Source organism: Dicentrarchus labrax, unplaced genomic scaffold (assembly GCF_905237075.1).
Source record: "Dicentrarchus labrax unplaced genomic scaffold, dlabrax2021, whole genome shotgun sequence".
NCBI lineage: Eukaryota > Metazoa > Chordata > Actinopteri > Moronidae > Dicentrarchus > Dicentrarchus labrax.
Genome location: NW_026136701.1, coordinates 23,290,702 through 23,304,094, shown reverse-complemented (window position 1 = coordinate 23,304,094; position 13,393 = coordinate 23,290,702). Strand labels below are relative to the sequence as shown.

Here is a 13,393-nt window from a genome sequence, read left to right as displayed (position 1 = left end):
TAAGCAGGGATAATAATAACTTCATTATTCAAATTGGAAAACGTCATTGGAGTGTCCCGGTCAAGTTAGGCAGCAATAACAAAGAGTTACAGACAAACAACATATGAGAGATAACACAAACTGTGCAAGAAAATCTGAATTAAACAGAAATGTGAACATAAATCATAAATAAAATGTCTAATATAATCATAAAGACAACCTAAATGGCAGGTTAGAACACCCACAAGCTGTCTAAATCCATCAAAATTAACAAGATCAATCTAAAACAATAAGCTAATGAGGCTAAGAAATGCAAAGAAACAGAGCTCAATTCATAACTATCTGTCAGCACTGAACAGAGCGGAGCAGAACTTGCAGATGCTTTGATCTTTAGAACATTTTGACAATGAATGGACGGCCTTGAAAAACTTCTTTTTAAAGAATACAGCAGTCAAATTTATCAGTATGCCTCAGCTCGCTGGCCTCCCCCATTCAAACCTCCTGTGATGGATGTTTTTGTGGAGACAGCTACAGCTCTAAAATGAATGGTTTCACCTTGATTTCTTGACTCAGCCAGATCACAAGTAACAAATGAGCCTGTTGTGATGTCAAGTCATATCTTCCACTGAGGCATGCTGATACTGAGTGCTTTGTTTTCAACCAAAACAAAACTACAAAGTCCTTCAATTTAAGGTCTAGGGGTGTGTGACACATGATACCTAACAATTAAACTTACTTTAGAAAGTATTGACTTTATGAGTGAATAGTGAAACATAACAGAATAGTCAGGTCTTTGTATTAAGCAATCAATTTAATGTGATGAATGCATAATGAACCCTTGGCAGAAACCTTTTAATGTCACAATAGAGCTTGATATCAATCATATTAATGCTTATTTTTTTTATTAAAAATGTACAGAAAACAGCAATACTGACTGTATCTTTAAAGTCTTTAAGGTCCTATTTTGAAATTCTGGTGAAACTGAGTATTTAAAAGAGTCATCATATCTACAGTAGTGTGTTTCTACGCTGTCAGGAGCCCTTCAAAGCAACTTCTTACATTGTCTTTTGCTGCCCCCCTGCAGGCGGACCGGGGAACTTCATCTACATGCAGCTGAGTGACACAGACGTGTCGAGTAAGACCGGCGAAGATGATGATAAAGAGGAGAAGGTGGCGAGCTTGGTCAGCCTGCCCATCACCGCCACAGACATCGACCTGTGCATGTCCTTCTGGTATCACATGTTTGGTGAACACGCAGGAGCTCTTCACATCAAGCAGAGGAAGCAGGCGAAGCCGGGGCAGATCCTGTGGACGGTCAGCGGTCACCAGGGCAGCCGGTGGAGGGAGGGACGAGTTTTACTGCCACACTCCAGTGTCTCATATCAGGTAACACACACTCCTGGATGTGTCAGACATTACATGTGTACATAAAATGATATCTGTTATCGTGTAACTGCAACATATGAGGTTTTAATCTGGTTTTGATTCATTTATTTTCATTTTTTTGTCCTTTTATGGGATAAAAAGATTCTTCCATTGTCCATTTGGGCAGTTTTTGTCTCACATCATGTTGATGTGCTGTTATCGAACATAAAAATGACATAAACAAAACCTGTAAAGCCCCCACAGGCTTTAAAGAGAGAGACAGCAGAACCAGGAGAATTGTTATAAAAATATAAAAAGCACTGTGCACCTTGCAGCAAGAAGGTCTAGGCTGGACTTTGGGTGGTCCAGTTTCCTCCCCCAGTAGAATAACATGCTTGTTAGTTGGAAATGCAGAACAGGAAACTAATTTTCCCTGTGACTTTTTTTGGGCGTTCCCTGCCTCTGGCACAGTGCATGCTGGGATAAGCTGGAATTGGTTTTATGTGTTTTAACATAAAGCACTTTGTGCTCAAACCAGGAGTGGTGCAGTTCATGGTTGGTGCCCACTCTTGCAACCAAATAGCGATTTTCTTTTCTCATATTGTTTCATTTTAACAAATACGAGAGGTCAGAGAAAGTAAAGCTGTTCATATGTTCAACAAGAGGATACTTAAAGGTCCAGTGTGTAACATTTGAGTGAATGAGTGAGTTGCAATCTGCAACTACACCACTAGATGTCACTAAATCCTACATACTGGATCTTTCAGGAAAATAAACAGACTTTTGTATAGCAAAATTATCATGATCTTTGATATTTATCTTGCAACCTCTTGGTGGGTCATGTCCTAAAGGAGGGGAAAGACTGATTTAAAACCAACTGTGAAACCAGCAGGGGTGGGCTAGGAAGGGAAATACAACTTTTAAAGATATAGTTTGGGTGGAGAGTTGATTGGTTTTGCTGAGACTGACCACATGTTGTTATTCGTAGGTGATTGTGGAAGGCGTTGCAGACAAACGCAGTGCAGGTCACATAGCTGTGGACAATATCCAGATCCTGGATGGACTCCATCCTGAGGAGTGCAAAGGTATGTACTTATTGTTTTAACTTGTTTATTAAAGGTCACAATGGTACATTTATACATTTTATACTAGTTCTGTGTCATCTACAGTCGCTATGCTTTAATCTAAATCTTTTCTTTTTTTTGTCCTCCAGACCCAGAAGCTCCTACATCTCCGCCAACTGAGATCTTCATCCTACGTAAGTACCTTCCTGACTCTAATTGTGCCATTACAGTGTGTTTGTGGACACGTCTCCACAGACTTTCTTTGCCTCCACAGTATGGTAGAATTGCTAAGACTAGTCCTCAGCTGTGTTGTGTGCACAGAAGTCAGACATTTTCTAGTTGAAGGATCACACTTCTGTTCACCTTCTACAAGTTTCTTTTCTTTTTTCCATGAAAAATCTTGTCTGTCGCCTCCAGAAAAGTAAAAATGTTTATACTGTTTGTAGCAGAAGTGTTTTTTGACATCTTAAAGTACCACATCAGTGAATTTCCATGTTTTAGGAAATTAACTATATCAACTTGATACCACTCCTGATCAGTTTTTCAAAGTGTGTTTGAATTGATTTCCTGTCTTCTAGGCAGCCGGTCGTTTCCGCTTATTTCCACACGTTTCAATACTCATTTTAACTTGCACAGACTTGAAGCTTTCTTGAGAAAGATAGATAGTCCATTACAATAAACATTTACCACCTTAACCTGTTTTATTCAAGCAGGAGAATCTGTGTTGAAGCCTGTTGTTTGGTTCACAGAAGCTCTGACATTCACATTTTGCTGGCAAAAACATTCACAAGTGGGGAAAGTAAACCAAGAGAAAAAAAAGGAACTAAATGTGATGAAAGGAAAATGTTTTGTCATTTCTGGAAGCTGCCTTTTATACTTTATGATCCAGAACATGCAGAACCACCAGTATGGTCCTTTTAAGCCTGCAATCACAAACTTTTTCTCTCTCTCTTGCAGCGATGGACTCCCTCTCGCAGGAGACCAGTGAACTCGGCGGCCCCGGCAACATGCTGAAGACCCTGGACCCCATCCTCATCACCATCATCGCCATGTCAGCGCTGGGCGTCTTCCTGGGCGCCATCTGCGGCGTTGTCCTGTACTGCGCCTGCTCGCAGGGCAGCATGACGGACAGGAACTTATCCGCCCTGGAAAACTATAACTTTGAGCTGGTGGATGGTGTGAAGCTAAAGAAGGACAAGATGAATGGACAGACTAACTATTCAGAAGCGTGAGGGGCAAAGAGAGACGGAGCTGCGATTGCTCCGCATGGACACGTGATGCAGCCAATCAAGCGGGAGAAACATAGGGCTGAGGCCACCAATGGGACGGCAGGGTGGGCTGATAGTGAGCCAATGTAATTTTTTTTCTCAGGAGCGGCAGTGGAAGGGACTGACCTGTAGGGGGCACTGTGTATAAAGAATCTGTACAGCAAAAAAAAAAGAAGAAAACTAAGGATTCTATTTGTTTTTTGGCGTGCTTTGTTGATTTCATGTAATCACATGCTGGTGTTGAGACCAATTCAGATGAAAGTATCGTTTGTGTACTTTTATGGAAAGATAAGATTTGATTTTTCTTTGTTTTTGTTTTTGTTTTGTTTTTGTTGTCTTTTTTCAAATGTCATAGTTTCACAGAAAGAGCGGAGTATGTGAAAATCACCATTCTGATATCTGGCTCGTTAGCTGGCCATATGTCCCTGTGAGTGAGTGTATGAGTGTGTGTGTGTGTGTGTGTGTGTGTGTGTGTGTGTGTGTGTGTGTGTGTGTGTGTGTCACATTCATATACATCTGCATTTAAGGTGTGTATGTGTCTAGGTGTGTGCGTGTATGTGTGCTCATGTTACCTGTAAACATGAAGTGCAAGCATCTTTCTGTGTGTATGTGTGTGTGTGTGTGTGTGTGTGTGTGTGTGTGTGTTTATGTGTGAAGGCGGGTACCATCGTGACCTGTGTCTAGTTCCGACAGTGCCTTTTTCTTTTCCTCCAACTTTTCTGTTGCCTTGTTTTCTGCTGGTTGTTTTTCTCATCGGCTGGCGTTCCGTCCAGGGTTCCTACACAGACACGTGGACAGATCCGGAAAACTAATTTTATACGACTGCAGTCTTGTAGTGTACTGTCAAATATCACACGTGCTGGTGTAGATCTGAAGATCTTCTTGCCTTGATGACAGTTGTACTTATTAAAATGTTGAAGTCCAAGGGAAGCAGTTAACATTTAGGTTTGGGAAAGCTTTGAGATTTCAGAATGGAGAATGTGTAGGAGCCCTGAATGCCTCATTTTCATGGCACATGACACATCCAACATATTGTACATAGGTTTTAATATATTTGAGCGCCCTTTTCTATAGAAAAAGACACCAGTGCCGCAGTATCCTTTCTATGTTGTTGGAATCAAGCTCGCCCTAAACTCCAAAATTCAGAAAATGTACAGAAACTACTAGTTTTAACAGACAGAGGCACAAATAGTGTTGTTTGTGTTTCCTTTACATGTGTGAGCTGGTCGCCATTTTGTCAGTTTTGTCGTCGCCTGGTTTCTGTTTGTGCTCTGGGAAGAACGATGGAAATGGCTTTGAGATTGTGGAGAAATGCCTCATGGGGAAGCGATGTTTTTGTACAGGGTAAAACAAACCACCTCAGTACCGCTAAGATGACGACAGCACGTCAAGGATGGACCGTCGGGATTGAGATACTTTATATTTCTGCTAACACAATGACTGTGAAACATTAAACCAGAAGTGTGTCCAGCAGTCCATCAGAAAGACTCTGAGTGTCTCTCTCCGGGTCCATCAGCGTCTTTTATTGAGCTGACAGCATGTGCAGGCTCTGAATGTCTTGAGTGATAAAGCAAGAACTAATGTTTGCCATGACAATGCTGTTCTCTCTGTCAGTGTATTTCCTGTGTTGACTATCAAAGGAGAAATATTTGAATGGAGCAAAAAATGACCCCAACAGGTGACTAAATGATCTGATCGAGTAGTCTGGGAATAACACACACAATTAAGTCACATTTTCATACAGAGATGAGTTTTACCAGCTAATCAGAGCAGAGACCCAACAAAATGTCCCATAAACCCATAGGGCTCATTATCTTCTTCTAGTTTATTTTTAAACCTCTGAAAATTGGATTTTAAAATTTCCCCGGACAGCACTCTGTTGTTTTTTGTTTCTTCGCTTTTTTCCGTGGGTTTCTGCAGCAGCTCGATTTGTATTTCATCCCTGTTTTACTCATCACTCTCTCTTTGCAGGAGCATTATCTTAGCTGTCAACATCACAAAAGGCTCATATACCCTGCAATCTACAGTGATCAGTGCCCTCTTATCAACTCTGTCCCACTCTGTGAGGACATTTTTTTTTTTTAAAACCTGGGTATTCTTTAGTGAAAGAATTGACTGAAAACGACAAGCCTTATAAATACTGTACTAATAATACTGCTTTGTTGTGTTTTAGCTTTTGTAGCTAAATGTGTTGTGATACTGGTCACTTGTTCATAGCACTGTATAGATGGGAGGATTGAGTCTCGAAAACCAGAAATGTCACCGATCACTAGCTCACTGGTATCAGTGAATAACCTCCAGCAGATGTTTTATGTTCACTCTGTCATAATTAACAAGTTATTGTATGCTGGGCAAGACAGATACTTAACTTACAAAGATTCAAAAGCCATTGGAAAAAAAAGCAGGTATGATAGTTTGACATATTGCCACTGGCAACTGGAAGAACTACAATGTTTGTTCCAGTGTAATTCCTGTTGCAGTGCACTGTGGAAGTTAAACCTGACCATTTATAATGTAGCATTATGTGACATTGTGTGAGCTCCAAATGTGAAGTGAGACTTTTAGTCAGTAGTCAATATAGGATCAATTGTTTCCTTTTAAGATCAGGCTTTAGAGACATCAAGTTTCCCCGTTTTTGTTGTAAAGGAAATCAACCTCCTCAGCTGGCTCTGTTTAAATCAAATCATTGTTTCAGCAAAGACTGACTGAACATTTCCAATCCAATTAAGGTGCTCTAACTGTTGAGATTATTAGCTTTTGAAAATCACACTGGTGCATCAGTCTCTGTTTTTTTTCTGGAAAATATCAATATGTTTACAGCAAACGAAGCAGACGAGATTATGGGTGTCACAAAATGTAATTTCAATCTGACAGAATGTGCTTCTGATGTTTCAGTCGGACGTCAATCCTTCCCCTTTAAACAAGAAAGGATGCTGCAGCACTAGATGTGAAAACAAATGTTGCACTGATATATTTAAAAAAAAAAATCTGTGTTTATGATGTTGATTTATGAAAAGAGAGAAAGAAGGAAGGAGAAGACAGTGTTATTGTTGCTTCTTTTTAACACGATTTCAGATGACAATGTTATAATTCTGAAAAGTACAACTTACAGAGATGTTTTTCATTCTCGAAAAAAGCTTATATGCGTCTCTTTGAAAACGTAACAATTTTATTTACTTGGTATAATATCACCTTGTGTTTTTGTCACTGATGTACGTGCCATTGTTTTTATTTTTTATTTTTCTTTGTATGACAAGAAAAAAAAGTGTTTTATTTTCAATACTGCTTCTGTAATTTTTGCTGTCTCAGATCCAGAAAAAAAACAAGAGAGGAAATAAGGAAGTAAAAAAATGGAAAAGCAGTGAGGCCTTAAGTGACTAAAAGTATTGTTTGTACTTTGACTTTCTGGTCAGCACCCAGACTCATCCGTCTCTGTTGTCTCAGACTCTGATCATTAACTATTACATTCCAAAGAATTGGATCAAATAAATGTTTTAAGTAAAAGCTGCTTTACTGTTTCTTTCCTATATCAGAAAGAATGGTTTGTTTTAAAGTTTGTCCAAAGTACAACCCTCCACTGGTATCTAGTAACAGATACTTTGGTTTGATTTTTGTTAGATTTCATACAGTTTATTGAAGAAACCCATGTTATTTGACTGACTCTGAGAAATGAGGACATTTAAATATTATAATTTGTAATATAATGTGATTTATCAGTGATGTGTCATCTTCATCGTTTTGGGGTGGAAGTAGATATTTTATCTCAAAACCCTGGGAAAATAAAACCCCAAACTACTGCATAGCACTAAAAAGTACGGGGAAAACATGGTGCTTTGAAATTTAGAAGACTCCATTTCCTTCTGTCTGATCCTTAAAAGATTAAGTTTAAGTACAGACCTTGTAATGAGGCTGTTTGTCAGCTGCTGTTTCCAAGGCCAATTCCACGACAGCTGGGGAAACTTCGATGTGCCGGGGAAGACTGTGACGAAAGCTCCAGAGCAGCTACGAATGGACCTTGTGGTGCCAACTGTGTTTGCAAAAATGTTTGCCACTATTCACAATTCCTCCTCTGGTACCTTTGTGCAATGCATTATGGGTCTATAAAGTATATCAAAAGTAAAGTACACTCAAAAACTCTGCTTATATACTTATTGAGTGTACTTTGAAAGGGTGAGCTCACTACATACTTATACAATTATGAAGTCTGGGACAGGGACACAACTAAGGATAAAGAGGAAAGGTTGAAATCCTCTGACATGAACAAAATCTCAGACTCAGGTCTTAAAGGTGGGTTGACATTCATATCATATTTACTGTCTGCCATATCACGCTTTGACCACAGGATGGCAGAATTGCCTCTTGAAACAATGTAAAACAGCAGCATGAGTCCAAGACACACACTAAATGGATTATTTCTCATAAAACATGTCTGCCTCAGCTCGGAGAATATGTTTTATGAGCTGAACATTCAGCTCAGCTCAACTCAGTCTGATCTCATGTGAACTTCAGTTATGTGGTTTCGTTTAAGGTCAGGTTCCTGCCCAGAAGTTGGTTTCTGTACCGCCTTCCCGTACTCTGCTGGCTTCAGTGTCTGCAGTTGCTTTTATATGCTGTCTCATTTCTGTGTTGCCGTTAGACTGCAGCAATGACTTATCAACCGTCTGTATGCCGTATGTTGCTCAATCTGTGGAGTCAGGTTAAATGTGGTAGTTTATGAAGCAGCACTTGAAGAACAACTCTTATAATTTGTGCTATTAATCATTTAGAGCATTAGATATGTGGCACAAAGTAATGCAAACACAGTGCAATGCCTCAGTTGTAAATGTGCATAAACAAACAACACCATATTTCCTTTCCACAACTCACCTTTGCTGCACAGTGAACATAAGTGCTCAATATTTTGTGGCATTAAGGTTGGATTATCAACTGGGCACTATTCACTGTGTATCTAAAGCAAGTGGTGCCTATAAGGCATGGTCTACTTGTCTTATAGAGCCTCTGTGTTAAAACTTACACAGTACATATTCCTTTAAATACATTTGCATTAAACAAAAGTGAAACAAACAGGTGGTAAATAGAAGGCTGAAGCTCATTTTTGTCCCTTATAGGGTTTATATGGCTATGATGTGCATTAGATACAATCAGAGATACGTTTGTTTATAAAGATGTGGACCTACTACCGACCATAATGTGAAAATAGAAAGTAGAAAGTACACAGCAAACACTGTCCTGTGCTGTGGAATTTCCCTCTGATGTGTCCTTAAAGAAAGCAGTGGTCATCAGAGGCTGTGGTTGTGGTTGTTGAGTTTTTTTCTCTGTTATGAATGTGTGTGAAACGGATAGTCATTAAACTCTCCCTGAACGGATTATCGGAGGTATGCGGCAGGATGATTGTGCGGTGATGTAAAGAAGTTGTAAGGGAGATGGTGAGTGCATGTGTCATCTGGGCATGCATCTGAATCAGCTGCTCCAGTCTTGTCACACATTTTACAGTGATTACAGAGGCTAAATGTGGGAGGTTGACCATCAGCTCTGAGTCCCTTCGCTGCTTTACTCTAAAGAGAAAATAGTCTTTGAGTCAACATATGTGTGTCTAGTTTGGGACAACAGTGATTTTGTTTAATGTATCGATACTGATTATTTCCCATGTATGTTTATGCTTCTGATTTTCCACTCAACTGCATTAAGAGACCATTGAATTACAACATGTCTTTGCTTATCTACTTGTTCAATTTATTTTACCATGTTGAATTTAAAAGGGATATTTTAAGATACTTTAATGTACTGTATAGATTTGATTTTACCTCTGAAATAAAGTAGCTTTAAAGGTTGTTAAATGATCTTACTGCACATTTTCTTACAGTATTATACGGTATATATTGGGTATTCTGTATCAGCTCTATATGACTAAGACTCCATGTATTATATGGCATCAACATCCCATCAAATGGAAATATTCTTGAGGTTTTATAGACTAGATAATAGATTCGGACTGATATATTTGGTATCTTTGCACATTTTTGGATCTCCACTAGAAAGGTCTGCACAGACAGACCCAACTGTGAGTCAGTGGGGTTAAAGGTTAGGCCTGTACCATGTTAATAGGCACCAGATGTAGTTGATAACACGTATTATGTCTGCTCTGGTCCTCCATGACAGAACTTGATCACACAAGCAGGTGATTATAGCAACTATTTCAAAACCAGAAGAAAAAAAAGGTCTCATGGGTGCTTAGTACAGGAAAAGGCAATAAAAAAAAAAATTTGTATCAGAGACAGCTTTCTCTGTTTGCACAGGAAGTGAAGGTGGTGGGTTGCTGAAACACATGTCAAACATGTGGTTCACCTGAAACAATTGGTAGTGTACTGTTAAAGGTGTTACTTTTTTTCTGGGTTGGGTTTCCTTCAAACATGCTGCGCTTGCAGTGAGAAGCGAGGTTCTTCCTGCCTCTGCTGGGCCCTGTAAAGCTTTCAGTGTGTATGAGGATCTATTAGCAGAAATACACATTAGTGTTGCGAGCACCTGAAAAATAAGAATAGTTGTTTTTTGTTACCCAAGAATGAGCTGATTTTCTCTCGGGAGCGGGTCCTCTCCTCCCCAGAATGGACAAAACTCAAACACTGGCTCTAGATTAGACCACTGCAGCTTCTCCTGCAAGCTTGAAAGGGTGAGCTGTATTTAAATGGTTGCAACTAAACCACACGATGTCACTAAATCTCACACACTTGTCCTTTCACCAACCTGTCAACCTGCAATGTGCAAAAAACACTGAATACAATAGCCTCAAATTTAGGCTGCTGCATGGTCACATGAGTAAACATAGATTTAGCAATATACAACATATAAGGAGGCCCCCATTTGAGGTTAGAAAGGAGGAACCACAGTAAGGCCCTTATCATTTCATCTGATGTTGTGTTTTAGTGTATGTTCACAAACAAACCTTAAGTAACTTTAAATCCTTAAAAAAAAATACTTTCCCCCACATGTAAATGCATCCCTTTTTTAAATTTCTTTCTTGTTTTTTTTTTGCTTAAATCCTCTAAGTTGTTTAGGTTTTTTCAACAAGCATCTTTTTTTTGTTGAGCAGACTTGTCAATAAAATGCCAATTATATTGACATATAAATGGCATTAACGTTAATAAACAAAAACATAAAAATAACGGGATAACAAATAAGCATATTAACATAAAACAAAAATAAATAAATACAATAATATTTTTTCTGGTAGTAAAACAAAATTAACTGACCCCCTCCTTTTCAGTTATGTTTATTGTTTATTTTGTGTGTGTGTGTGTGTGTGTGTGTGTGTGTGTGTGTTCGGTTCACCACATCCGAGGTGAGCACAGGTTCAAAGGTTCCCGGTGTGTTTGTTCCGCTCCCCTGTACGTGCCGCGGCTCTTCCTGTGTAGGCGGGGACTAAATAAGAAGAAGAGGTTTGTTGAGCTGGTACATTACGACAAAAAAAAAAAAAAAAAAACTCGACCCAGCAGCAGCAGCAGCGAGCCGGGGACTCCTCGCCCTTTTTTTTTTTAATGCCATTTTTTAAAAATATATATGAACACATATTGTAGTTAATTTGTCAGGAACGTAACCGTTGACGTCCTGCGGTTGGAGACGTTACGTACCGGGCACGTTCGGAACGTTGCGGTTTATTAGCTAAAACAAAGCGGACCCTCTTCAACAGTTCGGGGCTTGTGCTCGCCGCAGCAACCGTTGTTTTTTTTTTTACCTCCCAATTTCTATTAAAGAAAAAAGGACACTTTTAGGGGGTAAATGTCAGTGTAACTCAGCTGAAAACGCCAGTACAGCATTAATAGAAGGTAAGTGTTGTTATTTTAACTTAACATTTAACGGGTCTGCCGTGTTTAAAGGCGACTGAAAACACACTGTAACCGACAAAAGGGGGGGAGAAGCAAGGAATGCCTGTCTTCAGGGGCGAACTTTATGGGTGTGGATTGGATGGGGTTTTTTTTGTTTTTTAATGCTATTAATGTCCTTTTAAATAATATAATTTTTCAACAACGTGATGTGTGAAATGTTGGCACTTTTCTTCAACCCTAACTCTACCTCATGTGTGTTTAAGTTGGGGCTTTGTAGGAGAAAGTAGGCCACTGAGCCGCTTTGTATGACCGAAGAGGGGCAGTGTGGGTGGTTGAAGCTGAGGAAGATGGTGATATATTAACTTATTAGCACCATTATTTAAAACCATGGCAGCTGTTATAGAGTCAAAACTGCTTTTACAGATCTTACTTGGTGTTTTAAAACTTACAAATAATATGTAACATGTCTAAAATCATGTATATATATGTGTGTATTTTCTGCTTTGTACTGTTTGGTTTCTTTAGCATTGTTATCATATTGAAATTATAATTGCCTAAAGGAGAAATGTTTTGTGGTTTAGCTTTCTCTTAAAGGAATAGATAGGGGGAGAGTCGCACCATTTAGGAGAAAATTAACACTTTGTTTGTGAAGTCTTCTGACAAAACCATCAATCTGGATTTTTTTTAAAGCATTTTTTTATTAATCCTTTCCCTGGAAAGTGAAGATTGGATATCAAAAGCCACCTGGTTTTCTTTAGCAGTGCTGTTAAAGCACTTGGGTCCATTTGTCAGATGTCTTTTAAACATTTGTGTACACATACATACGAAGGGACCATTTGCTTCAGACGTTTTACACCTTTTGGGGGTCAAACATACATAAAGTAGAAAACCAAACAACATCCCATGTTGTAATCCATAGTGATAGTGATAGCCGTAGTCTGGTCAAACTGCATTATATAGACTGTATAAACTGTGGTTGGAGATGCTGTTAGACTAAAGGTGTCTTACAGCGGGGCTTAAGTGGTTAGCCAGAACCTAGAGTCTCTTGTTGGGCCTTGCCCCGAAGCTCTGATTCGGGATCTGTTGACTGTGCAGTATGTAGACAAGCTCGGTCTTGCCTACCCGATTCACTTCCTGTGAAGGAATTGTACCCTGAGGGGGCGTTTTTTTTTCGCCATGCCTTTCTTTCTCCCTTTTTAATCTCGAGGAGGAGCTTGTTGAACTAGTAATCTGCGCTCACCCAGTTCTTGCTGCAAGGCCTAATTTAGAGAGGATGGGGAATAAAATGTTTGGGTTAATTACTAGCCTGTCCTCGGCTTATAGACAACCACCATAATGACATAGCAACAGCACCGTATCGAGGTGCGAATACAACATATGTCTTTTGATCCTGTTCAGGGTGTACACATCACATGGATGCAGATAATATACACCAGGCCCTGGTAATTGTAGACATGAAGGTGGGGGGGGTGTCTGTAGACTGGAGCTGGCTCCCTGCAGATCACTGAGTCACTTCCCTTAGTTACATTGTTGTGATGTTTAAACACAGTGAGCAGCGCCTGGCTCACAGCTAGGAGTGTCCGGGGCAGTTTGGAGGGGTCATTGAGCGTTACTCAACGCCGTGCCTTTACCCCGACTTGTCTCATATGAGTCATGGATGATGACGGGCTTCCCGGTGGTGACCAAACAAAGTAAATATATATATGATCATGGTTAAAATATCATCCCTTCATGGCTCCATCTCTCTGAGCGTCAAACCTTGTGGAAACCTCTGTTGGAAAGTGGACATTATTAGAAGTACAGAATTCCCTGAAGAGCACAAAACTTTCTACAAAAAGTTTTTTAAAAAAAAACTACAAATGAAGGATCAATTTGTGTAATTTGGGTGTAAAATTGG

The 13,393-nt window shown here is 39.5% G+C and overlaps 2 protein-coding genes and 1 long non-coding RNA gene across 12 annotated transcripts in view; 2 read left to right on the top strand and 1 right to left on the bottom strand.

Moving 5' to 3' along the window:
- Positions 1-13,393, top strand: part of LOC127368552 (neuropilin-1a) — a 122,338-nt gene that overhangs the window by 74,196 nt on the left and 34,749 nt on the right. Inside the window, exons 15-18 of one of the 4 annotated variants that reach the window (XM_051409471.1) lie at positions 1,064-1,365; positions 2,333-2,429; positions 2,558-2,602; positions 3,366-7,180. The exons of 1 other annotated variant lie outside the window; for it this stretch is intronic. In XM_051409471.1, coding sequence (XP_051265431.1) covers positions 1,064-1,365; positions 2,333-2,429; positions 2,558-2,602; positions 3,366-3,640 — 719 coding nt within the window. In that variant the 3' untranslated portion in view covers positions 3,641-7,180. Of the gene's footprint in view, positions 1-1,063; positions 1,366-2,332; positions 2,430-2,557; positions 2,603-3,365; positions 7,181-13,393 lie in introns of those variants that run through there. 2 more of the 4 variants (XM_051409499.1, XM_051409489.1) reach the window with 2 other exon arrangements.
- Positions 5,835-13,393, bottom strand: part of LOC127368607 (uncharacterized) — a 43,760-nt gene continuing 36,201 nt past the window's right edge. Inside the window, exon 2 of the long non-coding RNA XR_007885856.1 lies at positions 5,835-5,971. This is a non-coding gene — a long non-coding RNA (uncharacterized LOC127368607). The remainder of the gene's footprint in view (positions 5,972-13,393) is intronic.
- The window catches only part of LOC127368572 (integrin beta-1), a 67,018-nt gene continuing 64,768 nt past the window's right edge, over positions 11,144-13,393 (top strand). For 5 of the 7 annotated variants that reach the window (XM_051409561.1, XM_051409569.1, XM_051409551.1 and 2 more), the window contains exon 1: positions 11,144-11,496. The gene's annotated coding sequence lies outside the window, so the exon portion shown is untranslated. The remainder of the gene's footprint in view (positions 11,497-13,393) is intronic. The other 2 variants (XM_051409537.1, XM_051409531.1) reach the window with 1 other exon arrangement.